Source organism: Protopterus annectens, chromosome 12.part0 (genome assembly GCF_019279795.1).
Source record: "Protopterus annectens isolate FY-2018-M chromosome 12.part0, PAN1.0, whole genome shotgun sequence".
Lineage (NCBI taxonomy): Eukaryota > Metazoa > Chordata > Ceratodontiformes > Protopteridae > Protopterus > Protopterus annectens.
The window spans coordinates 1268506275-1268531584 of record NC_056746.1 but is presented as its reverse complement, the minus strand read 5'-3'; the positions used below and the strand labels follow the sequence as shown (position 1 = coordinate 1268531584).

Here is a 25310-nt window from a genome sequence, read left to right as displayed (position 1 = left end):
TCACTTCTTTGCCAGGGAGCTCACAGATATCCTGCGGTTAGCCTCACAACAGGTGGACCATCTTCAAGTAAAGTTCACCATATGGACTATCAGAGAACACACCCCCTCCAAACAAACTTCAAGAGCAGAAACATTAGAAGATACTGATGCCCAAAATCAATAAAACCCAGAGAGAAATGTGCCCCCCCCCCCAATGCCAACCACACCGTATATACAGTGGATATAAAAAGTTTACACACCCCTGTTAAAATGTCAGGTTTTTGTGATATAAACAAAATTAGACCACAATAAATCATTTCAAAACTTTTCCCACCTTTAATGTGGCCTATAATCTGTACAATTCAATTGAACAACAAATCTGTTAGGGGAAAAAATATAAAAAAAAAAAAACGTACAATACGCTGGTTGCAAAAGTGTGCAAACTCAAACTAATACTTTGTTGTGTGTGCACACATTTAAACTAATACTTTGTTGAAGCACCGTTTGACTTAATTACAGCATTCAGTCTTCTTGGGTAGGAGTATCAGCATGGCACACCTTGACTTAGCAATATTTGCCCTCTCTTCCTTGCAAAAACACTCCAAATCTGTCAGATTGTGAGGGCATCTCTTGGGCACAGCCCTCTTCAGGTCATCCCACAGATTTTCTATTGGATTTAGGTCTGGGCTCTGGCTGGGCCTTTCCAAAACTTTAATTTTCTTCTGATGAAGCCATTCTATTGTGGATTTGGATGTATGCTTGGGGTCACTGTGTTGAAAAGTCAAATTCCTCTTCATCTTCAGCTTAGCAGACGTCTGAAGGTTGTGGGCCAAAAGTGACTGGCATTTGGAACGGTTCAGAATTCCCACCACCTTGACTAAAGCCCCAGTTCCCCACCTTGACTAAAGCCCCAGTTCCAGCTGAAGAAAAGCTACTACAAAGCATGATACTGCCACCACTATGCTTCACCTTGGGGATGTTGTTGTTTTGGTAATGGGAAGTGGTTTTGCGCCAAACATACCTTTGGGAATTGTGGCCAAAAAGTTCAACCTTGGTCTCATCAGACCATAACACATTTTCCCACATGCTTCTCGGAGACTTTATGTACTGTTTTGCAAATTTTAGCAAGGCCTGCATGTTTTTCTGTGTAAGAAAAGGCTTCCATCTTGCAACCCTACCCCATAGTCCAGACACATGGAGAATATGGGAGACCATCACATGTAGTACACAATCAGTACTTGACAGAAATTCCTGCAGCTCCTTCAGTGTTGCTGTAGGTCTCTTGGCAGCCTCCCTGACCCTTTTGTTGTCTTGTCATCAATTTTAGAGGGACGTCCAGTTCTTTGCAATATCACTGTTGTCCAATATTTTCTCTACTTTTTGTTGACCGTCTTCACTGTGTTCCATGATATATCTAATGCTGTGAAAATTATTTTTCACCCTTCTCCTGACGGATACCTTTCAACAATGAGAGCCCTTTGATGCTTTTTAAGCTCTCTGTGAACCATGGCTTTTGCTGTAGCACGCAACTGAGTAAAGGTCAGGAAAATCCTACTAGGACAACTAAACTTTATTTGGGATTAATCATTCTCTCTCTAATTGATGGCAAGTGTGCACCCAAGAAGACTGAATGCTGTAATTAAATCAAAAGGTGCTTCAACAAACTATTAGTTTAAGGGTGTGCACACTTATGCAACCAGCATATTGTAAGTTTTTATTTTTTATACCCCCCCCCCCCAAGAGATTTTTCAATTGAATTGCACAAGTTATAGGTCACATTAAAGGTGGGAAAAGTTTTGAAATGATTTACTGTGGTCTCATTTTTTATATCACAAAAACCTGGCATTTTAACAGAGGTGTGCAAACGTTTTATTAGGGGTGCCGAACTGTGAAGTATCCACTTCTGAATTTGTGATGCCTCCAAGTACCCAAATCTACCAGTATCCCAGTGTCAGAAATAACGAAGTCAGCATTTCTCCGACAGCTTTGTATAACCACCCCCTCTTTTGTAATCACCACATATACATGTGTATAAACAACACTGGCAGTACCCCATCCTTTCACTGTAAACTGCCCAATGCAGAGCAGGATGATGTGGTGGATGCCCAATATACCAGTGTGCAGCACTGGCAATCCAGAAAATAATCATCTCAAAGTCAGCAAAAAGCTGGTCCTGTATTTAATATGGCAAATGGATCCTCAAAACACTTGTGTTTTTAATTGTGTCTTTCCCCCCCATCTCATCCCATGGCTTTTGCCTTCCCCATCTCCTATTAGCTCATTCAGTACTCTTCCCCCCCCCCTTTTTTTTTTTTTTTTACTGGCATCAAATACCTGGGAATGGTAAGCAAACACAGTGATCACAGTCATCATCCATTAGAAGGTGGGAAGTTACCATGTACTGTGTGCTACCTCATTCTTCAGGCTAATCCTCTAACACCTGGCCTCCAACAGGTGTCAATGCCAGCTTGAATTCTTCCCTTCCACTGGAATGGGCGAGCAGATTCTTGGCTGCTCAATGCCATCCCAGCCCCAAAGGTGGCTCCTTGTAGCACTTGGGCTCACTTGTCAAACCTGAGACACCAGAACTCCAGTCAGGGCTTCATCCTCAGCACCACAGATCCAGCAACACTGGCAATTTTTCAGGTGACACAAAATCTGTAACAGCCATTTGTTCAGAGTATCTCACAAGTGTGACGACTACCAATTTTCATAGCAACTAATAACCCCTTGAGAGAATACTGGACTCTTGCTCTACAAAACTACCTTCTAGGCAGAATGTAAAAAAGTATATTGCTCCTGCATGAGACAGGGTCATAAAATCAAAACAGAGTTGAAATCTAGGATAAAAGTATTAAAAACCAAAGTTTTAAATTTTAAAAGTAGCACAGAATTGTCTCAAAATTTCAATTCATTTTTGATAGACTTTAGGGAGGTTTTAGTTTTCTGTTAGGGTATAAAAATTATAGTCATTAAACATTTTTTAAACCTACCTAACTTTACCAAACAGAGCTGTGATGCATCCAGTTTCAGCAACTACTGCCAAGTAACAAATACAGAGACAAACCCCTCTCAACTTCACGTAAAAGGCTTTTTCAAGTACCATGGTACCCTTTCAGAAGTTACACTACAGAACAAGGGAACACAAGAACTACAACTTCTAGCCTAAAAACAAAAGTTATGTGCAGATCATAACAATAGATCCATGTCACCTGGCTCAGTCTGGTTCAACTTGTGGGACTTCAGATCCGACTCGGATCCAACGCCAGTAGAGTCTAAAGCCTTTTAGCTTGCCTTGGCTCTGCCTCTTTTACCCATAACTACCCTCTCCTCTATCAACTGCCCACATCAAGTTTGCACCCTCCCTGAGTATTAGTAGAATGATACAACCTATCCAATTAATCCCCATTTCCTGCAGGAAACACTCTGGGAACATGCAAGACTCTAGGTGAGCAGAAAGAAGTGCCCCTGTTGTCCAGCCTTCACAAAGGGGAGACTCGCCAAATCAGCAAGAAAATCAAGAGGAAGGATGGCGGGAAGGTTAAACGAGATGGAGACAAACAACACGGCTCTATCATTATGGCGAGTACATAACTTTCGTATCCGATGTTGTCTGCTTCGTCTGTACTCAACCTGTGGGACAGAGTCCCCAGCCATGACAATTCCTAGGTAGGAACTAAGGAAGGCTATTCTGCAATACAGTAAAACTAAAAGAAGCCCTGAACATGGACTGAATGTCCATCTTATAATTCAACACAAAAATATGATGGCCCAACCAAGTAGCAGCTGCACAGAACATCACCCACAGGTACTCTGCAAAGAAAAGCTGTAGAAGTAACTACAGCTCTAGTTGAACAGCTTCTAAGCTTTTGTGAGAGAAACCTGCCTCTTACTGAATATGCAAACACAGTACAATGTAACAACCACTTGGATAAAGTTAGTTTAAACATAGGTGAACACAGCCAACTGGTTCGATTTTCTAAAGGATTGGGTACTGTCAAGATAATATATAATAAAAAAAAAAAAAAAAAAAAAAAAAAAAAACCAGATGTCTATGCGCATCCACACAATGTGGAAGGTATTCATTCACCTATGATGGAAAATTGTGTAAGAAATTCGGAAGATGAATGGAACTGCAAAAGTTATTCTCTGAAGCTATCTTGGGTAAAAAGGAAGGGTTTGTGTGAAGAGACACTCTTCTCCGTATGAAAAACTAAAGGTGGAAAAGAATCAAGTGTTTGCAATTCTGAAATCCTTTTAGTCGAGGTAATCACCACCAAAAACAAAAAAGTTTTCCACAGCAAAAGCTTCAGAACAAAGATCAAAGGAGGCTGAAGGTTCAAAGAGAAGACCACTCAAGACCTGAAAAACAAAGGCCAGATCCCAGGGAGACACCAGATCCCATACTGGAGGTCAAAGAAGAAAAAGCACATTTAAAAAGACTTTGCAAATCTTGAGAGAAGCCAAGGACATATGTACGCCCACATCATCATTTGAAATCGCTGCTAACTGAACCTTGACAGTCAGAAAGTTGGAGCCTGAACAGAGCAGCTCAGCTAGAAAATCTAAAACCGACTCCAAGGGGGCTGGACAGGATCAAGTCCTCAAACCTCTAACCATAAAACAAATCTCTTCCACTTACTGGTGTCCACCTTCCTAGTAAATTATTTCAGAGGATGACAATATGTGACCACCACCTTCAGCAGCTTGGGATTCCTAGCCATCAAACAAACTGGAGGAACTATTCAGTCAACTTGAGGGAATGAAGATTAGGTGGGATCCAATATGGTCGGATGAGAGAAGACCAGGCATGATATCCAACACCCAAGGACTGGGGAGCGTTTCAGAAGAGGCCACAAGAAGGGAATACCATACCTGGCGAGGCCAAAAAGGGGGTAATGAAGATAAAGGAAGCTCTGCAAAGGGCAACTTTCTGAAGAAACTTCACTATAAGGGGAACTGGGGGATAAGTGTAAAGGAGACTCAGAGGCCAAGCAAATGTCAGGAGTATAAAATACAACCAAATATATACACCATCACAATAATCAATTAACCATTCAGCAGCAGCAATCAATTAAGCAATGCTTTCCAATTAAACTCTTCATTTAATCCATATGGAAACATTGTTTTAAATTTTAAAATATACATTGCTTCTTTCTTTATTAAAACAGACTTCACATCTACCTTATAATTTTCAGGTAAACAAACTTGTTCTAAAACAGTTGCTTTAAGATGATTACTTATGCCCCCATGAAACTGTGCAAAATGTAAAGCTACAGGACTGTCTTCATTACAATTATTTATATCTCTGATGTGTTCAAGAAGTCTTAACTTAAATACTCTTTTCGTCTCCCCAATATAAAACTTTTTACATGGACATTGTAAACAATAAATAACACCTATAGTGTTACAATTAAAAACATTTTTTGTAGTAAATTTTATATTATTAATTGAGTCAAAAGAAGGTACAATAAATTTACAGGCCTTGCATTTCTCACAATTAAAAGTCCCTGTTCTAGTGGGACCTTTGTATAACACAAGAGGGGGTGGCTTAAATTTACTCTTAACCAAAAAATCTTTAATACTTCTGCCCCTGCGATATGAAAATTTTAAATTAAGCTTCAACCAATGTTGTACATTACTTAAGGAACATAAATAGTTCCAAAATTGTCTAACAATTTTAACAAACACCTCCGTAAATAATCCATAGGTGGTTACAAAATATATAGGATCCTTTATGTCACATACATAGTTATTCAAACTAGCATCGGAGCTATGTGAAACAGGGTATATATGACCCCTGTTCTTGTAACCACAAAACAGTCTACTATAACTCTGTTCCAAAATCTCTTTATTATAACCTCTACCTTCAAAAGAACGTACCATAGATTCTATCTCTTTATTAAAGACTTCAGATTTATTACAAAGTCTGTGTATTCTTAACATCTCACTATAAGGGAGGGCATTTAAAGTCATTTAAATGTCAGGAGTATCCCTGGCTGCCTGTCCCAGAGGTGGACTAAGGGCATAAAAGCCGTCGCATTTCGGTGTTAGATGGTAACACAAACAGGTTGCAACATGGAGTGCCCCAGCACTGAAAAATCCAAGCTGCCACTACCGGATTTAGGGAGCACTAAGGGGGCAACAGAATGCTCATGCTGAGACTACTGGCCAGATTGTTGGACTTCCCCAGGGTAGGAGCTGCTAGCAGAAACCATTGAAAGCAGATCGGCCGTTGCCAGTTCCTCATGGCCTCTCAACAAAGGGGGTAAGAGAGCACTCTCCCATTTGTTGTGGTTCCAGACTATGACATGTTTTCCATCTGAACCACAATCACACACCTGGGGAGAATGTCTCGAAAAGCCTGCAATGCTAGGAGGACCAATCTCATCTCCAAAACACTGACGTGACTGTGAGCAGAGCCTCTGCGGAAGACCAGGAACCTTAAACAGTCCTCCCTTCAAAGTGACCCTCATCCCAGAAGGAAGGCATCCGTGGTAACCATGGCCAAAGGAGAATGATTACAATAGGTCTTCCCTGTATTACTAATAGAGACTAACCACCACTGAATCTGCTTGTGACACACTCAAGCTGTTTTGGGAAATGTAAAGGGTGGGTAAGGAGTAACCACTTTATGGAACACTGTCTACTGCAGTGCCCTCATAGGATACCCAGCCAGAATGACTAGCCATATTCATGCTGCCATATGACCCAAAAGCTTTAGAAGAGCATGAGCTGGAGGTTTGAAAATTGCATGCACTTGAAGACTGAGAACTCCGGAGGATGGGAGCCTGACGATCTGATGGACTGTGTCCAAACTACACCCTTCATCTCCAAGACTTGCACAGGCCGAAGGCTCGATTTGGGATAATTTACTGTGATGCCTAAAATTTCACAAAGCTGGAGCAAGGAATCCGTGTCCGATATCAAGGAGGCCTTCATCTGGGTGGTGAGGAGCCAACTGTCCAGGTACGGAAAAAAACTGAAAACTCTGCAGCTGGAGCCAGGCTGTGACCACTGCCATGCACATGGGTAAACACCCAGGAGGCTGTGATTAGACCAAATGGCAGGGCCATGACCTGAAAAAGATGGTCTCCCAGATGGAGGTGAAGGAACTTCCAAGAATGCTGATCTGTCTTCTATGTTATGGCAGGCGTCCTTGAGGTCCATCAAGTACAGCCAATCATTCTTCCTCAGAAGAGGCAATATGGACTGCACCATGAGCACCCAGAATTCTGTCTTCCTGATGAACTGGTTCAGCATGCTAGAGTCTAAAATAGGTCTGAGGTCTCTTATCTTCTTTGGTACTAAAATGAATTTGGAATAGACCCCAGATATTGTCTGATATGGGAGGCTCTCTTAGATTACTTGGTTTGCCAGCAGCTTCTGGATTTCTGCCACTGTGGGAAGTCTCTGATGGGGTGAAACATCTGGGGGACATTTTTGGGATATCTTTGGGAACTTCTATAAAAGGGGATAACACACACTTTGGATAGGACTAAACTCCCACGCATATGAGGTGATGGCCTCCCAAGCTTTATGGTAGAGAGCTAAAGGACCCAACTGCCTCCAGAGGCAAGCAGTGAGGTAAGACTTCAGGATGACTGAAAGGGCCCATCAGAAAAAGCCCCATGGAAGCCCCAATTTTGCAGACCACCTCTGCCCCTGGAGCGGAGTCCATTATGATCCCAACCCACCCTTGGAAGGAACACACTGAGGGAGCATCCTGGGAAGAAAACAGACCTCATGAAGAGGAGACACTTACTACCTTTCTGATTCCTAGAAAAGGATCACTTCAGGGTGGAAAAGTGAACTCTCATGGTGGACAGTGTCTTCCCATCATTTTCGCTCCCCGTCCTGTCCTTAACCTTGAGTTCAAACAAGAAAGACCCATCAAAAGGAGCATTAATAAAGGATAGTTTGAAGCAGTCCATGAAACTGCAGAATTGTATCCAGGTTTGGTCTTGCAACGCAATTCCGGAGCCTGCCATTCTGGACACTGCATCAGCCGTGTTCAAGAGGAGTCTCAAAGGGTTAGTGATGGAAGTCAGGGTGGACAAGAGAGAATCTCCAGCTTCTTCTGGGTGTCCAGAGACTGCTGTGTCCTGTGGGTACTTGACACCTTGGAGACTAGCGCTCGCTGAAGCCTCATCACGTGAGATAACTAATGAAGCACCCTCAAAGTAAAGGTGGATAAGGCATAAGACCACATTCCTAAAAAATCAAATACCAGAGACTCCCTGTTCGGAGTGTGGATCAAAGAGCTCTCTTCCAAAATCTCTTTTTTTGAAGACTCCTGCCACTACAATGGCATCGATGGCTGTACACTTGCTCCAATGCAGCCTGTCCTTAGGGGTGCATGAACTTAGTCTGTTTTCTGCGGTATTGGTTCTACTATGTCTAACAGCATCCAAAGGGGCACCAACCAGGATGTGGTCGGGTATACACAAAGGGCATCCAGGAAGACCGACTCCTCCACAGAGGGGGGGGGGTTTCAGTGGTCCAACCTCCACTCTAGCTCCAACAAATGCCAAAACAGGCATCACACTGGGCCTTGAGGAACCCTTTTCATCCTAGAGGTCAGTATCCTTGGCGAGGGATTCTTCCAGAGAGAGTCCAAGTACTTCCTATTGCACTCTCTTTCCCAAAACCTCCCACTCTGACATAACAGAAGGGGAAGAATGGGGTAACCCCTCCAAGGGGAAGACTGGAGGCCCATTGACGCAGACTGTCTAAGAGCAGCTTGATGACTTGTCAGTAGCAGAGAGAGATTATGGGAGGGGGTGCCGGCTGGATATATCCAACCCTTCTCTCTGACAGACAACATCCTCTATACAACATCAAAGGCCAAAGCAAGCCCCCTGGATCAGAGGGTCCCAAAACCCGAAGGCATCGAAGACCACCACGAACCTGTAGATACAGTGTCCAGACTTAATGTTGAGACTAGAGTTGAGCTATCCAAGACCGAATCACCAAGGGGAAGTGACTAACACAGACCGGTATAGTCGACCCCTGCACAGAAACCCAGTTTTGACATCACTGCTCTGAGGAGCTACCAGCCCTGAGCAGGTCAGGATCGAAGCTACCAAGGAGTATAATCAATATGAAGAGTGGCAGGCTGCTGGATCCAATCCAGAGGGTGGAAACTCCACCAGCCCCGAAGACCTGTAATCTGAGGGAGGAAATCCAAAAGACGGGGCCAAGGGGCGTGGAGTTTGTCTCGAACCTGAGGATACGAGGCCTAATTGCATCTATACCCACAAAAAGGACAGCAGCCGCTGCTCTGGTTCTGGATTGCTTGATGCTGTTTACTCATGGATGACTGGACAGACAAACCAAAGTGGAGAAGGAAAGGACTCCGGTAAGAGAGGAGGAGCATCCGTGGAAAAAGGGGGAAGCTACCCTACCCAAAGGTGCCCCTTTAATCAGAAACAGACTGGGAATGCTTGGAATCAGTGAAGCCTTCTTTGAGGTTTTTGTTGCCGAAGGCGTTCGGCTCCAAGATGCTGAAGCCAGTGCTGAGGAATCCGGGGAGGCCGAAAGCTGGGTGAACTTTGGATCCAGGGAACCCAAGGGAGCCATCCAAGGGATGGAAGCAGAGGACAACCTCGTATTCCCGATGGGAGTGCCCAGGGTCTCACTCCCTAGGCTGCTCAGACCCAGTCTTGGGAAAGGGCCTTAAAACTAACCAAGGAGCTACAATGTAAAAGACCCTTGTATGAGCTTAGCCTTGCACTCGTTAAAGGCTCAAGAGCCGAAGCGGTCACAAATAGAACACCCACAGCCTAAGTGCTCACAGCCCAAGCAACAGACACATTTAAGGTGAGCATCTTGAAAGAGCAGCTTGTGCCCATAGGAGATACATTTCTTAAACCCCTTGTCTATGTCCCAAAACCAAAAAACACAACACACATACTAAAAACTCTCTTCATAGGGAAAAAGGGCAGGAAGGGATAGAGAGAAATGGCCACCCAACTGAACCTTAGCATAAAACTACAACACACAACCTAATTACTCATCAAAAACGGACACAAATCTAGCACTATAATAAAAGGGGTTCAAAAACACACAAATCTAGCACTATAATAAAAGGGGTTCAAAAATGCACACAAATCTAGCACTATAATAAAAGGGGTAAAGGAAAGGAAAATCTCACCACTCCTAGCCAAAAATTCAACAGAGAAACCTGGAAAAAGGATGGAGCCAAAGACCAAGCTGCAGACCATGAATGCTGGCAAACTAGACCTGGAGAGCTGGTTGAGGAGCAGGGACTTGTGGGTAAGGCAGATGGAATTAAGTCACGCTTAAAGGCTTTAAAATCAGCCAGTGTCGGATCCCAAGTCCCACAGGTTGAATATGGACGGAGCAGACAACATTGGATCTTTAGATCTGTTCCCTTTTGCTGTAAACTTTTTGAAAGAGCCTTCTAGCAACACTTTGGGTAGCAATAGCTAGTAATACTGACTCACCTCAAACTTACTTTATCAACTCCATGTTACAACAAATCCAAAATACTGAATTACAGCAGCTGTTAGTCTTTCAATGCAGCACTTGTCAAATCCAGTAAATCACAATGCTTTCTCCCACACTATATTTGTCTGGTGCAATTTTTTTCCACTTCTGTATGATTATCAGCAAATATATATTGTGTAGAAATAAACATTTTAACTTCGGGATGAAAATGTTATTTGGGAAAAACAGAAGCTATTTGTAAAACATAACATATATTCTTCCTCTACAAGCATGCCACAAATGTGACACCTAACATTTCAGGTATTTCTGCCAAACCATTTTTGCTCCAGAAGGCATTTCACTGCAACAATACCAAATTATATGAATCTGGATGCAAGTTTACATAAAAATATTTACTAAAATGTATGTCACTGAACAAAAAATACACATTTGCTCTTCATCAGTTTCAAATTTCAGTCAATTACACAACAGATTAACGTAAAAATTAGAGCTAGTCGTATAATAAAAGCTAAAACTAATCAAAAGAAATTGCCATCACTTTAAACAAAGTGAATTTAAACAACTTTTTGCATCAAAATGCTATAACCTGTATATTTGCCACCCACTGCTATATCTGCTGAACAATAAATTGCATACTATCAAGCAAGAAAAATTAGCTTTAACCTGTAAATGTCGCATTCAGAGAGACAAATCTCAGCATCGATAGCCTGCCATAGCTTGGGTTTCAGCTCATTAAATTCTTCACCAGCAGCAGAGAAGAGGCTACTGTTTACTGCATTCATGACCTGCAAAGAAAGCCAATGTAAGAATACTTGACAAATGCATCGTGTATGCTTCACAGAGAAATAGCAGTCTAGAACAGCTGCTAAGTATCACAGGCATAGGTAGTGGCAACACTGGTTGGCACATGCTTATCCTATGGCTAGCAATGTCACAGTGGAAAGCCGATCACAGATTTAGCAATTAATAAATGTAATAAAAACAAACATCTATGTCCAATACAAACAGATGAACTAAATGGCTGTACCACAGTAATACAGACCTAGAAAATCACTCTACAAACATGATCAGAACACTCTCATCAATGACAGATAAGGTTTACTTCTACATAGGCACATCAGTCATTCGCTTACACAGATGGGAAAGGGAAACAGGGACACACTGCAGAGCTAGCAACATATCCTGTAGGTGAACCCTGCTGACAAAAGTGTGATCTCAACACCACCTCTGATCCAACTACTACAATTTCTCACTGACATGACACCCAGAATGTAGTTCCTTGCCACTGTAAGAAGTCACAATGAACTCCTACTTTCAAGCTGCAAGACCTGACATTCCCACTGTCGCGTGTGTGTGTGTGTGCGTGCGTGTGCGTGTGTGTGTTGGGGGGCTTCACAGGAATTCCTGTGGTGCCAGATTAGTAAAGACTGGACTAGAAGCGGTAGCATGTAAAGAACCGTGCCATGCACAATGCCTGTGGTCAGTTGTCAGGGCAGGCGATAAGTACACCAGAAGTCACAGAGAAGACAAACTAATTTCTGACTACACATTAACATGCATCAAACTAATGCAATACATCTTCTATACCAAAATTAACAAATCTGAAACAAATATATTAGCAAACTGCTCATCAGTATTACAAAAGCCTAGCACAGCTTAACAGCAAGTGATCAATACAGTTTGCCAGAGTTATTCGACACCATTTTCAAATTAAATAAGAGATGTAAACCACCACTTTTAATCAACAAGGTGAAAAGGCCAATGAGAAATGCACACTGTGCTGCCTTATAACCTACATGAGCTCATTCCCCTCAAAACCTGGAGTCACATGCCCTGAAGCAGACGTAGAGTACTTCATTAAGTAACTCAGGTTAAACAAAACCTTTGTCCTAGCCTACTACTACCATAAAGTAAGCTCTACAGCCTGGCAGTCTATAAAAAAAGGATGCTGATTAGTTTCCAAGAAGAAACATACACTCCAGTCTGCGATTTTCCCAACATCACATTAACATGCCAGCAGGGTTGCCTTCAGTTTAATCACAGACTTTGACAGCACCAAGTCCAAAACACAGAATGAACATGACAGCATAAACAACAAGAATGTTTTTTAGGAGTGTAAAAAAAAAAGCCAAACACTGCCAAGGCTGGCATACTGCATCAAACACAAACTCCTCACACGACAGTGCGGAATTCTTTTACCAGAACTCCAGGTTTAGGTGTGACAGCTTAGACAGAATTCTATGGTAGGATTACGGCACTGAAAATCACAATGCTCATACACTACGTACCAGGCAGTGGAAAGGGGTAGGGAATGCATGCAGCCTCTCACTTTTGTAGCCATGTACACCAGAAATGTATTCAACAAAGCCTAGAAACAGGAGACAAGCGGAACTCTAATTTCTTTTACATACATTTGAGCATGTTTTAGAATACTCCAGTGAATTACCTACCCAGTTCAGACTTGGTTCCTTGCTAAACTCATGGCTCTTTGCACGGCTGAAATCATAATCTGGACGGAAAGAAGCATTAAGGGTTGCAATCAGGTAAAAGAGAGTTTTGCGGCTGCATTTGTCTGACAGTAGGCCTTCACTCTCATCTCCACTCTGACTCCGACTCAGCCTATGGGCAAAATTCACAGAATAAAACAGAAGAACCAAGATCTTACTCGTTCTGCTTTTCTCCAAACTCAATCAATACTTAAAAGTCTGTCATTTAGACACGGTTTCACATCTGCAAATAAAACAGGTCACTGCAGCCCATAACAAAGATGCATCTCCAGGCTTTGTCCCAACAGTACCAAACATTAAAATGTAGTCTCCTAAAAAATATATTCTGTTCTCTACACTTTGGGTTACTGACACTTAAGGGACATTTATCTATTCATTCTATGCACATTCACATGCAGGACTCATCTCCTTTCCCCATTTTGGTAAATTATGACATGTACACCCTACGGGACATAATCTAGTTCACAATTCCATGTATACTAAAGATATCAGCACTTTTTGTTTTAATCCTCCTAATTATCATTTTCATGACAACTATCCCCATAGTGCAGAGTACTGACTATACTGGACTAATTTTGTTTCTTATACATAAATGGCAGTACTCCAAAATGGGACAGTGTTTAACTATATACAGGATATCCTTAACTTCTGCTACTAGCTTTCAAAAGCAAATGAACTGCTGCATATTATATCTTAATCAAAAAACAATGCTGTCATTATAGGCCACAATACTAAATAAAATACAAAAATAAATTGCTTTTATACTGAAATACATTCATTTCACATTTGTGTTTCTTACTATAATGCATCCATTTTCAGCCTGATCTCATGAAACTAAAACAAGACAACTGATGGCAGGTTACAATTTTAACCTGAACATTTTTGAAATACTTTAGTTTACCAATTTCTGAGTCACGTTAGTCTTAATTTGACCCTGCCTAAAGATGCCAATATCTCCACCTTCAATATATGGTCATACAACTTACAGAACAAGACATTTGGACAATCAGCCTAATACAGAACACTGTACGAGTTAGCCCTTACAAAAAGAAGATAGCACAATCTTAAGTACGTTGACATAGTACAGTTGTGTACACTTACCATAAATGTAGATGCTAGAGTGTATTCACTGCTGCAGTCGTTACATTTGGGCAATCTGCTGGCAGGTTGCCCTCAGTCAGCCTGATTAACAAAGTCTTGGGTCCTGCATCAGTTGCTGTCCCTTCTTCCATAACGTCAGGTCGTCAGGGGTATAAAACATGCAGCCAACGCCATTACATCAGTTTTTCTTGCAGACAAACCAACACAGAGACTGGAGAAAGCTGCAACGCTTTTTCTACTGCCAAATGCCTTCAAAGGAATAAATGCATAAGTGCTGGTTGCACCTTAAATATTTTTTTAAAAGATCAATTAATGTAATTAACAAACGTCTTAATTGACCATAAGAATTTAAAGAAACACAAGCTATATGAACCCATGTGTGAAAAAATGCAAAATATGTGGAATGTGGAATTTGAAAATGTGAGAAAAAGGTTGTTAGTGAGGGGCTATTCTGATAGTTTAATTAGTAAGAGCTTAGACAGATTATTAAATTCAAACAGAAAAAGCCATTATTCTGGCAAAGTATATGTGGCTAAATCTAGAGTTGATGAGGTTGCTTGTAAAGACAGGGACAGTTTGTTTTTTGTTACAAAATTTTCCCCTTTCTCTGGGTGGCTAAAGAATATTGTTGATTTCTTGTGGCCCATTGTTTGCAACAATGAAGAGATTGGTCATTTGTTTCTTTTTCTTATGGCAGATATGCCAATCTTAAAGAAATTTTGAAACATAAAGTCACAATGCGTGACAGGTCCGGCAGCATTAATAAGTTACCTTTTGGTATGTTCAAATGTGGTACATGCAAGGTTTGTCCTAAAGTTAGGAATTTAACAGACAGTCTCATTAATGGGGTCACATACACTGCACAAAATTTTTTTAATTGTAAATCATGTGGTGTAGTGTATTTGATCGGATGTGACTGTGTTCCACCTAAATTTTACATTGGTCAGACCAAACGGCAGTTAAAAATTCGTATTTTAGAACACTTAGGTGACATTCGCAATGTTAGAAATGATAGCCCAGTTTCCCAGCACTTTAATCTAGTTCACAATGGTACTTCTGATTCATTATTTTTTTGTGCTCTGGCCAAGCCTGATTTTCATCATAATGGAAATTTCTTACACAGTTTGTTAAAACTTGAAAGCAGATTTATTCTGAAATTTAGCACTTTAAAACCCAGGGGCATGAATTTGGAAGTTAACCTTACTATCTAATCCTTTATTATTTAGTTAAACTTTTTAGGTGAAGGATTATATATTATATATAGTATCAGATGTTATATATCAGTTTTGGTTATTCTATGCATTTTGTATAAAATTTTGCATTTTTTCACACATGGGTTCATATAGCTTGTGTTTCTTTAAATTCTTATGGTCAATTAAGACGTTTGTTAATTACATTAATTGATCTTTTAAAAAAATATTTAAGGTGCAACCAGCACTTATGCATTTATTCCTTTGAAGGCATTTAGCCGAGGTACCAGAATAAAGCGTTGCAGCTTTCTCCAGTCTCTGTGTTGGTTTGTCAAAATATATATATATTTTATATATATATATATATATATATATATATATATATATATATATATATATATATATGAGAGAGAGAGAGATAATTAAAAACACAAAAAAATATACCTCTCAACAAAAGCAAACACACCACAAGGCTTTTAAGCATACTAAAAGAAAGTAGAGGTATAGTAAGAGAAAAACAAGGGGCTAGAGGGAGGGTGACCAGGACTGCAACAGTGAATACACTCGAACATCTACATTTATGCTAAGTGTACACAACTGTACTATGTTCTTCATGTTTCACTGTTGCGGTCATTACATTTGGGTAGATTCCCAAAGCTATGGTTGGGAGGATGGATTTATACAGCATTAAACCAGCTAGAAGGCCCTGCAGGACAGCAGTGGCAAAGCCAGCTCTGGATTTAGAGAAGAAAGGCAAATGGTAATGTTTGGTGAACGTATGAACTGAGCTCCAGGTAGCAGCTTCTAGAATGTCTCTGGCAGGAACACCTCTGAGAAAGGCTGTAATTGCAGCCCTTGTGGAATGAGATCTGATCCTATGGGGGATAGTTTTACCATGGGGCATATAGCAGAAACAAATACAATGGCTTATCCATTACTTTGAAATTGCCTTTCCCTCTGCCCCTGCAGCAAATGCCACCAGTAGTAGTTCAGATTTTCTTAGAGATTTTGTCCTGTTTAAGTAAAATTTAAGTTGTCTGTGTACATCCAATGAATGCAGAATCCGCTCCCCCTTGTTCTGTGGATTGGGAAAGAAAGTTGGCAAATGAATGGTCTGATTAAGAGCCACACTGGATACCACCTTAGGCATGAAGGATGGATTGATCCTGAGAGACGCCCTGTCCGCATGAAAAATAATGAAAGGCTCTGCCTAAGAGCCTGTAATTCAGAAATCCTTCTAGCTGAAGTGACTGCTAAAAGGAAAGCTGTTTTCCAGGAGAGAAATTTTAAGTCTGCAGTAGCGGCTGGCTCGAAAGGAGGGAGAGCGAGTTTTTCCAATACAAAACTGAGGTCCCAGGCAGGGGATGGGGTTCTCCTGGGTGGTCTCAAGTTTGTGGCCCCTCTGAGATACTGCTTTAGCAGAGGATGAGAGAAGAGTGGAGGTTATGTTTTGTAATGAGCTGAAATGTCTGAGGCATGGATTTTTATGGAAGAAAAGGACAGGCCCTTGTGAAGCATCTCAGTTAAGTATTGTAAAATCTGAGGAATATTGGGCACTGCTGTGCTTACTCCTTGTGATTAATTCCAGGTACAGAATATTTTCCATTTGTCAGCATAAGATTTTCTAGTACTACGCCTTCTCGCCTCCAAAATGACATCCATCACATGTTTGCTGAGGGTTGCCAAGGGTGAATTTAGGTGATTAGCCACGCTGCAAGATTCAAAGTTTGGAGCTGAATGTGCAGAATTTGGTTGTTCTGCTGAGACAGTAAGTAAGGTGTCTGAGGCAGGTGCCACGGTGGAAGGTGTGACGCACTGCGCAGGAGTGGGTACCAGTGTTGGCAAGGGGAGTGGGTACCAGTGTTGGCGAGGCCAGTCTGGAGAAATCAGAATAATTTCTGGTTTGTCCTGTTTGACTTTTAGTAGAACTTTGAAGAGCAGAGGCGGGGGGGGAAGCATAGACTGATAGGTTTTTCCAGCTGAATAACAGCATCCACTTTCCAGGCTGAATAACAGCATCCACTTTCCAGGCTTTTCTGTGATGAGTTCTTGTGCAGAATTTGTCCAACTGATAGATCTTTTTGCCTCACCCCAGAACTATGTCTGAACTCCCCCATTTGCGTGTCAACATGTTGAAAATCCGTGGTTCCAGTTTCCATTCATGTGGGTCCATGAGATTTCTGCTTCGTTTGTCTGCCAGAGTATTCAGCTTTCCTGGCAGGAATTGAGCTTGTAGTTTTATTTGGTAGGTCAAGGCTGTGTTCCACAATGGTATGGCTAGTCTAGTACCCCCCTGCTTGTTTATGTACCACATAACTGTGGTGTTGTCTGTGCGTTGATTAAAATTTAGCACAAAACCGACAGCAAGGCACGTTGTGGTCAGGGCCTAGGCAAGGAATACAGTACAAATGAAAATCCTTATGAGGTATTTGCTTCCTACAAGTAATGCAATTATTAACTTTTACTGTCATCGGTAAGGAGCAAGAAAAAAAGTTTCTCCAATGGGGTACTTAGCTTTAAGTTGAAGACTTCAGTTCTGAAACTCGAAAATGAAAGTTTCAGGAGTCTGCCGACCGGCACTTGAGAACTGCTTCTGCTTCGGGCACCACGCGGCAAGAAAGACTGATGTAATGGCATCGGCTGCACTTTTATACCCCTGATGACCTGACGTCATGGAAGAAGGGACAGCAACTGACGCAGGACTATCAGGCCAACTGAAGGCAACCTGACAGAAGATTACCCAAATGTAGTGACTGCAACAGTGAAATACGAAGAACATCTGTCTAATGACAGAAAGCATGCATACTTTAAATGTAACATTTAAACGACAGAAAACATTACTTTTTTCTGATAAAATGAGTTCCTTGTAGTTCTGATTTCATAACACAGCAACATGGTACAAGTCAGAAATGCACAGCTTTTGAAACCTGAAAAATTAAAATTATACATAGCTCAAAAAGAATGTACAGTTGTGCAAGTATACTAACCATAACAGCAGATGTTCAACTAGAACATTATTGTAGTAGCCTGCATCCTGCCAACCAAGGATCAGACATTTTTGCCTGCTTTCAAAGCTTTCTGGTGGTTTCCACTCCCCTGAACATCTAAAGAGCTACAAGTGTGTGCCAAAAAAGCTTTCTTGCCCCCCAGAAAAGGGAAGCCTACAGCATTGAAGAGTATGAGCCAAGAGAAGAGGGGAAGACAGAAATCCCCAGTGCGGCACAAAAAGAGCAGGGAAAGGAGAGAGGGTAAAAAATATAGAGTGCCACTGATATCAGACAAACCAAAAAAAGTATATGCTGCATAAAAAAAAATAAGAAGTTATGTACTCACCATAACGTTCCATCTGAGTAGGTATCTTCATTTGTCTGCAACCTTTGTGATACGGATCCGATCTCTGAAACCGAGCCGGCAACTTCTACCACAGAATAGATCCGAGCTCCTAACTCCTCTCTTTACCCATAATCCCCTGCCAACCCTGACTGACCTCAGATCAAGTTTGCCTGATATAACCATTGTTACTGTGCGCCGGAAGGGGCTTATGTAAGACAGATCCTAAACAGAATCCTATAGGTCAGGGGGAAGGAGGGGGGATGGTTGCAGACAAATGAAGATACCTACTCAGATGGAACGTTATGGTGAGTACATAACTTCTTAATCTGAAGTAGGAACTTCTTTTGTCAGCAACCTTTGGGACAGAGTCCTCAGCTACCTGAATCCTGGGTGGCCTTTATGGAAGAATATTCCTGGAGCGCTGCAGAGCCAAAGGACACCCTACCTCTGGAGACAACATCCAGTTTGTAATAGCTGATAAAGGTATGAGATGAAGCCCAAGTGGCTGCGGAACAAATATCATCCAAGGGAACCCTAGATTTAAAAGCCACCGAAGTAGCGACGGCCCTAGTAGAATGAGCTCGGACTCCCTGAGGTGCAGGCCTTCCCAAACTCTGATATGCCAAGAGGATACAACTAGCTATCCACCGTGACAGGGTAACTTTAGAAATTGACTTGCCTAAATTTGTTTTGGCAAAGGAGACAAACAACTGGTTGGATTGCCTATGACCAACAGTTCGATGAATATAAAAGCGTAATTGTCTGTGCACATCCAAGGAATGCAGTTTGTACTCTCCTTTGTTCTGGTAGTTGGGAAAGAACACGGGAAGATTAATAGATTGATTAATATTAGCTTCCGAAGATACCTTAGGCAGAAAGGATGGATTGATCCTGAGGTAAACTCTATCCTGATGGATACGTCAGTTTAACACAGAGAGCATGAAGCTCAGAAACCCTTTTAGCTGAAGTAATGGCCACTAAGAAGGCAGTCTTCCAAGAGAGGTATTTAAGATCAACTGTAGCCACTGGCTCGAAAGGGGGGCTTGTCAAGGCCTGTAGAACCAAAGATAAATCCCATGGGGGTACTACCTCCCTGACCGGAGGTCTGAGAAGGAAGGTACCCTTGAGGAAAGCTTTACAAAGCTTGGAAGTAATTAGAGGGCCCGATTCATGCCCTACATGATAATGCGAAATCGCTGCTAGTTGTACCTTGACTGTAGAGCAGCTAGCCCCTTGATGAAAAAGGGTAGTTAGAAAATCCAAAACCGACTTAAGAGGCGCCGTGAAAGGATCTAAGTGATGGTGCTCCGCCCAAATGGAGAAATGTTTCCACTTACTCCGATAGACCTTTCTGGTGGAAGGTTTATGTGCTGCTACTAGGATGGCTTTGACTAGTGAGGAGATTCCGGGAATCCTTATTAGAAGCGGAACTGGAGCAACCAAGCCGTCAGCTTGAGGTTGACCAGGTTGGGGGTCGGAAGACCCTGAGGGTGAGTAATGAGATCCGGGAGGGGATCCAGAATCCAGGGTGGATGAATCAAATGAGACCACAGGTACAGGAACCACGTTTGACGAGGCCAGAATGGGGCAATGAGGATCATTTTGCTCCCCAGCCGACTGGCTTTCTGTAAGAGTTTTAGCATCATGGGCAATGGAGGGTAAGCGTAAAGGAGACCGGGAGGCCAAGCATGTACTAGAGAGTCTCTCGGGGACTCCCCCTGAGGGGGGAATTAGAGCGAACTAACTGTTGCATTTGGTATTTGAAGGAGACGCCAAAAGATCGCAACAGGGTTGCCCCCATTGGGCAAATATTTGCTTCGCTACTAGAGGATTGAGAGACCATTCGTATGGGGTCAGAATCGAATGACTGAGCCTGTCTGCTAGGATGTTGGACCATCCCGGAATGTGCGTTGCAATGAGAAACAGTTGGTAGACATCGCCCATTCCCACACTCTCATGGCTTCGTGACAAAGAGGATAAGACCTGGTTCCCCCCTGTTTGTTGATGTACCAGACAACTGACATGTTGTCAGTTTGTACTGCAATCGTCCCAATCGGAAGAAGGCTGTCAAGTGCCTGCAACGTCAAAAGCACCGCCCTCATCTCTAGGACATTGATATGCAAGGAGGTCTCTGTGTCGTTCCACGTGCCTTGGACCATTCTGCCTGAATAGTGCCCCCCCCCACCCCTGGCACTCTGGCGATGGTGGAAGGCATCGAGAATGGACGTTCCGTGTGAAGGCTCGGGGACTGGAGCCACCACACGAGCGACCCTCTGCAAGCCCTGCTTAGGGGAATAGGATGGGACAGGGGGTTGCAAGACAGGGACCATTGTACCTGGAGGGTCCACTGCAGGACCCTCATACTTAGGCAGGCTAGGGGCAGCAGAGGAATTGCTGCCGCCATGGACCCTAGAGCCCTCAGGATCAATTCCGCCGGTGGAGCAGGAAGTTGGAGAATGGCCTGAACATGCAACCTCAGGTTCTGAAGCTGATCGGGAGTCAGGAAGGCAAGCATTAGTCTGGAATCCAATCTCGCCCCTATGAAATCTATTACCTGTGTAGGAGCCAGAGAGGATTTGGCCATGTTGACAGTCAACCCTAGGCGTGGAGCAAGACTGAGGAAATAATCCCTGCCTGAACAGAGCAGATGCCTTGTTGGGGCGATGAGGAGCCAGTCGTCCAGGTACAGAAAGACCTGAAATCCCTGAAGCCTCAGGTGGGCCGCTATAACCGCCAAAACTTTGATGAACACCCTGGGGGCTGAGGTGAGACTGAAGGGGAGGGCCCTGAACTGAAAGTGACTGGCTCCCAGGCGGAAGAACCTCCTGGAACGTCTGTCCACAAGAATGTGGTAGTACACATCCTTGAGGTCTATTGAGCACATCCAGTCGTTCTCCCGTAACAGGGGGAGAATAGATTGTAGCGTGGGGAGAATAGATTGTAGCGTGACCATCCGGAACTTTTCTTTGGGTAATGCCAGGTTCAAGAGAGAGGTGTAGAGGATGGACCTCAAGTCCCCAGTCTTTTTTGGCACCAGAAAGAACCTGGAGTAAAACCCTGATCCGAACTGATCTGGGGGGACGGGTTGAATGGCTCTTTTTTGTAAAAGCTGCTGAATTTCTGTAGCAGCCGCCTCCCTCTGATTGGGTGGTACATCGGAGAGGCTTCTGGTTTTGGGGGTTACAATAAAAGGAATTTGGTAGCCTCTGGATATGATGCAAAGCACCCAGTGATCCGTTATGGACTTCCCACATTGCTAGGTGCCTCGAAAGACGCCCCCCCCCCCCCCGACTGCCTCCAGAGTGGAGCAGCCGGGCAACCCCTCAGGGGTTCTGCGTGGGCCTCTCAGAGAAGGGTTCTCTGGAGCCAAATATTCTGGGACCCCCTCTGCCTCTAGGGCAGCGTCCTCCCGGACCTCCTCTGCCACGAGAGGACTGGTTGTCCAGAGCAGACTGGGACTGATGCGATTTCCGGAACCACATCTTCTTCTGACCCTTTTGGTTCTTAGAAAAGGATCTCTGGGGAGCAGAGAAGCGGACTCCAATGGCAGACGTCTTCCAGTCTTTCTCGCTCTGGACTAGAGTGTCGCAAATGGTTTTGCCAAACAATGCAGAACCATCAAAGGGGGCAATCGCGAATGACGCCTTAAAGGGTTCCGAGAAGTCACAATGTCTGAGCCAGGCTTGGTGCCTCATTACCAGGCCGGCTCCGCCAACTCTAGCGGCTCCTTCCATGGCGTGAGACAAGAGTCGCATAGAGGTGTTGGAAACTGAACCTAGAGTGGACATTCGGGAGGAGTACAGCTGCTTGTCCCCTTCCTACATGGACTCTGGGGGGGGAGGCAGCGTATTCTCTTATTGGATCTCGCTGCATCCGGATGACGTGTGCCATATAGTTCAGCGCCCTCATGGAGAAGGTTTCTGAACTGAAGACCCGCTTCCCAAGGCGGTCCATCGCCCGAGACTCCTTGCTCGGTGGGTGGACCGTGGAGCTCTCCTGAGCCAACTCCCTCTTGGTGGCCGCTGCCACCAACATGGCATCCATGGGGGGACCTCTGCTCCAGTGGGTTCTTTCTGCAAGGGGACTCAGGATCCTATCTGGGCACTTGGGGACTGGCTCTACAGTGTCCAGCTCCTTCCAAGCCCTGGTGGAAATAAGATCCACCAGGGGGTCGGGGGGAGGGGACACCCAAGAGGTAGATGGCCCTGCTTCGAATGCCTCTAGGAATACGGACTCATCGGAGGAAGCCTTGGGGGCAGACCACCCTCCCCTAATCCTGAGCATTTCCATGATGTTGGGGGGTGACCTTGGGGAGCCTTCTCCTTCATCCAAGTCCGTATCTTCCATAAGGGACTCTGGGGGGAGTCCACGTGTCTCCTCTTACACTTAGCTTTGTGAGGAACCTCCTCGGGGGGGGGGGGGCTGTCCGAGGAAGTCTCACCAGCAATGTCACGTTCCAAAGGAACACCCAGAGGCGCTGAAGCAGGCTGCCCCGAAGACCAGGTGATGGGAGCCTGAACCAGCTGAGAGGGAGTGCAGGGGGGAGCCGAAGCCAGGACCGGAGGCCCAGATGCACTCAACAGTGCCCTCTCCACCACCGCGAAAGCTGAGGGGGAGTCACTCTCGATAGGATCCGAGAGTAGACTCCCACTCGGATCCGGGGCAGAGATCCTCGGATCCGGGGCAGAGACCCTCGGATCCGAAGGATCAGTGTGCTCCGACCGGGACGGAGCCGAAGTCACACAGAATCCCTCTGATCCGAAGCTCAGTCCACGGCTCTGAGAGGTCGGATCAGACAAGCTCGAGGGACCAGTCGGAGCCGAAGTAACCAGTACTATCGGCTCCGACCCACCCCCGGATCCAACGCGGCTCGGCTCCAAATGCTCTGAACCCGGAAAGCGGTTCGGAGAAGAAGCGATTGGAGCAAAAAATGGGGTAGAGCTCCCCCCTGGAGGGGGGGGGCAAGAGCACTCCCATCTGCAGCTGGGCCTGAACGAACCTCATCATCATCCGGTCCATGTCTGCATCTGACATGCTAAAGGTGGACCTTGAAGAGGCCACCAGGGCAGACCTACTTAGAGTGTCACCTCGATGACCTCGACGGGGACCGGGTCCCCTCCTCCCCAGGTCCCAGTGAGAAACAAGGAGACCGGAGCCGAGGAGGCGATCCAGAAGCTCTGGATGGAGAAGCCCGTTTGGCGGGCGGGGCAGAGGAGGAGACCTCGGCCCGCCGCTTATGGTGCTTCTCCTTCCGTTTGGCTTTCCCTGCCTTCCTCGCCTCTGGAGCCGAAGCAGGAGGTTGAGTCCCGACCGGAGGGAGCGAGACAGGTGTGGCTACCACCGAGGGCTGGGTAGCAGCCACAGAAGCACCGGAGGCCGGAGCCGAATCCGGGGGCAAAAGGCCCGCCAGAATCAGCTTCGACCTCCGGTCCTTAAGTGCCCTGGGGTTGAACGCTGCGCAAATCGCGCATCCCGAGGAGAGGTGTTCAACCCCAAGGCACCTAACGCACCGGGTGTGGCCATCTGCCGGTGAAAGCTTATGGCCACACTCGGTGCACTTTGAAAAGATGGCTTTAGGGGCCTCCGACATAGTTGTACAGAAACACACTCACTAGGCCCCTACACATACCACAAACACACACTATGACCAGCGAGGGCAGGGAGGAAAAATAAACACAAAAAAGTTAAATAGAGAGAGATATAGGATACCTAAACACTCGTTCTCACTCACACAAGAAAGGGAAGTAAAAATAGAAAGTTTTTCTCACAAAACTTATCTAAATAGCAGGAGCTCGAAAATCCAGCTTGTAGCTTGAAGCGCGGCAAACTAGATCTGAGGTCAGTCAGGGTTGGCAGGGGATTATGGGTAAAGGGAGGAACTAGGAGCTCGGATCTATGCTGTGGAAGAAGTTGCCGGCTCGGATCCAAGATCGGATCCGTATCTTTGTTACACTTTGTTACAAGCAGAACAGACGCAAGGAACATCTTGTATCACAACACAGGGGAACTCGTGCATGTAGAGCTTGCAAAGCCTGCCTAGTATTTGGCCAGTTTGTATGGTGATGCATCCCATTTCTAAGGAGCCTCTAGAACTCTCATTCTATGCAGATTGTTCCACTAGAAACATGGTATATATGGCTAAATGTAAACTATGTGAATGTTATGTTGGAAAACCTAATCGTATGTTGAAGGAGAAGGTACTGGAACATCTTAATGATATACGTAATAAGAAACTGACTAATGCACTGGCAAAGCATGTCTTAGAAGCAGAAGACAACCATAGTTTTAAATTCTTAGTGCTACAAAAAATCTTAGAAAATGTAAGAGAAGGTGATGTGAGTAATGAAACTTGGGTGGATAATTGATTTTAAAAGCATATGCCCCTCCTAAACAGTACAGTCTCTTTAAAACCTGTTCTTAGGCAAAGGAATTTGCCTTATTGACTAAACTGGTATCATTGGCTGCAGTAATGTATAAATGCATACTGACTGTCTTTGTATTAAGGTCTGAAGAAGCAGGCAGCTGCGAAAGCGCTTGCCTATACTGTTTGTTTGTGGACTATTAAAGAATTTAAAGTGTTTTACCCTACTCTCAGCAATTCACAACTTTTTTTGCTACAGGAGAGAGGGTGTCTGTACTGTAACAGTGGTGTACCTGAACATGTACTGTTATAGTAAGTATAATTGGACAGCTGTGCTAAGTTCATCTTAAGATCACTGTTGTAGAA

At 44.1% G+C, this 25310-nt stretch overlaps 1 protein-coding gene across 1 annotated transcript in view; it reads right to left on the bottom strand.

The window, feature by feature from the left end:
* LOC122817119 (repressor of RNA polymerase III transcription MAF1 homolog) overlaps nt 1–25310 on the bottom strand; it is a 240084-nt gene that overhangs the window by 138136 nt on the left and 76638 nt on the right. Inside the window, exons 3-4 of the mRNA XM_044090304.1 lie at nt 12903–13071; nt 11116–11237 (exon numbers count right to left, since the gene is read on the bottom strand). Coding sequence (XP_043946239.1) covers nt 11116–11237; nt 12903–13071 — 291 coding nt within the window. The remainder of the gene's footprint in view (nt 1–11115; nt 11238–12902; nt 13072–25310) is intronic.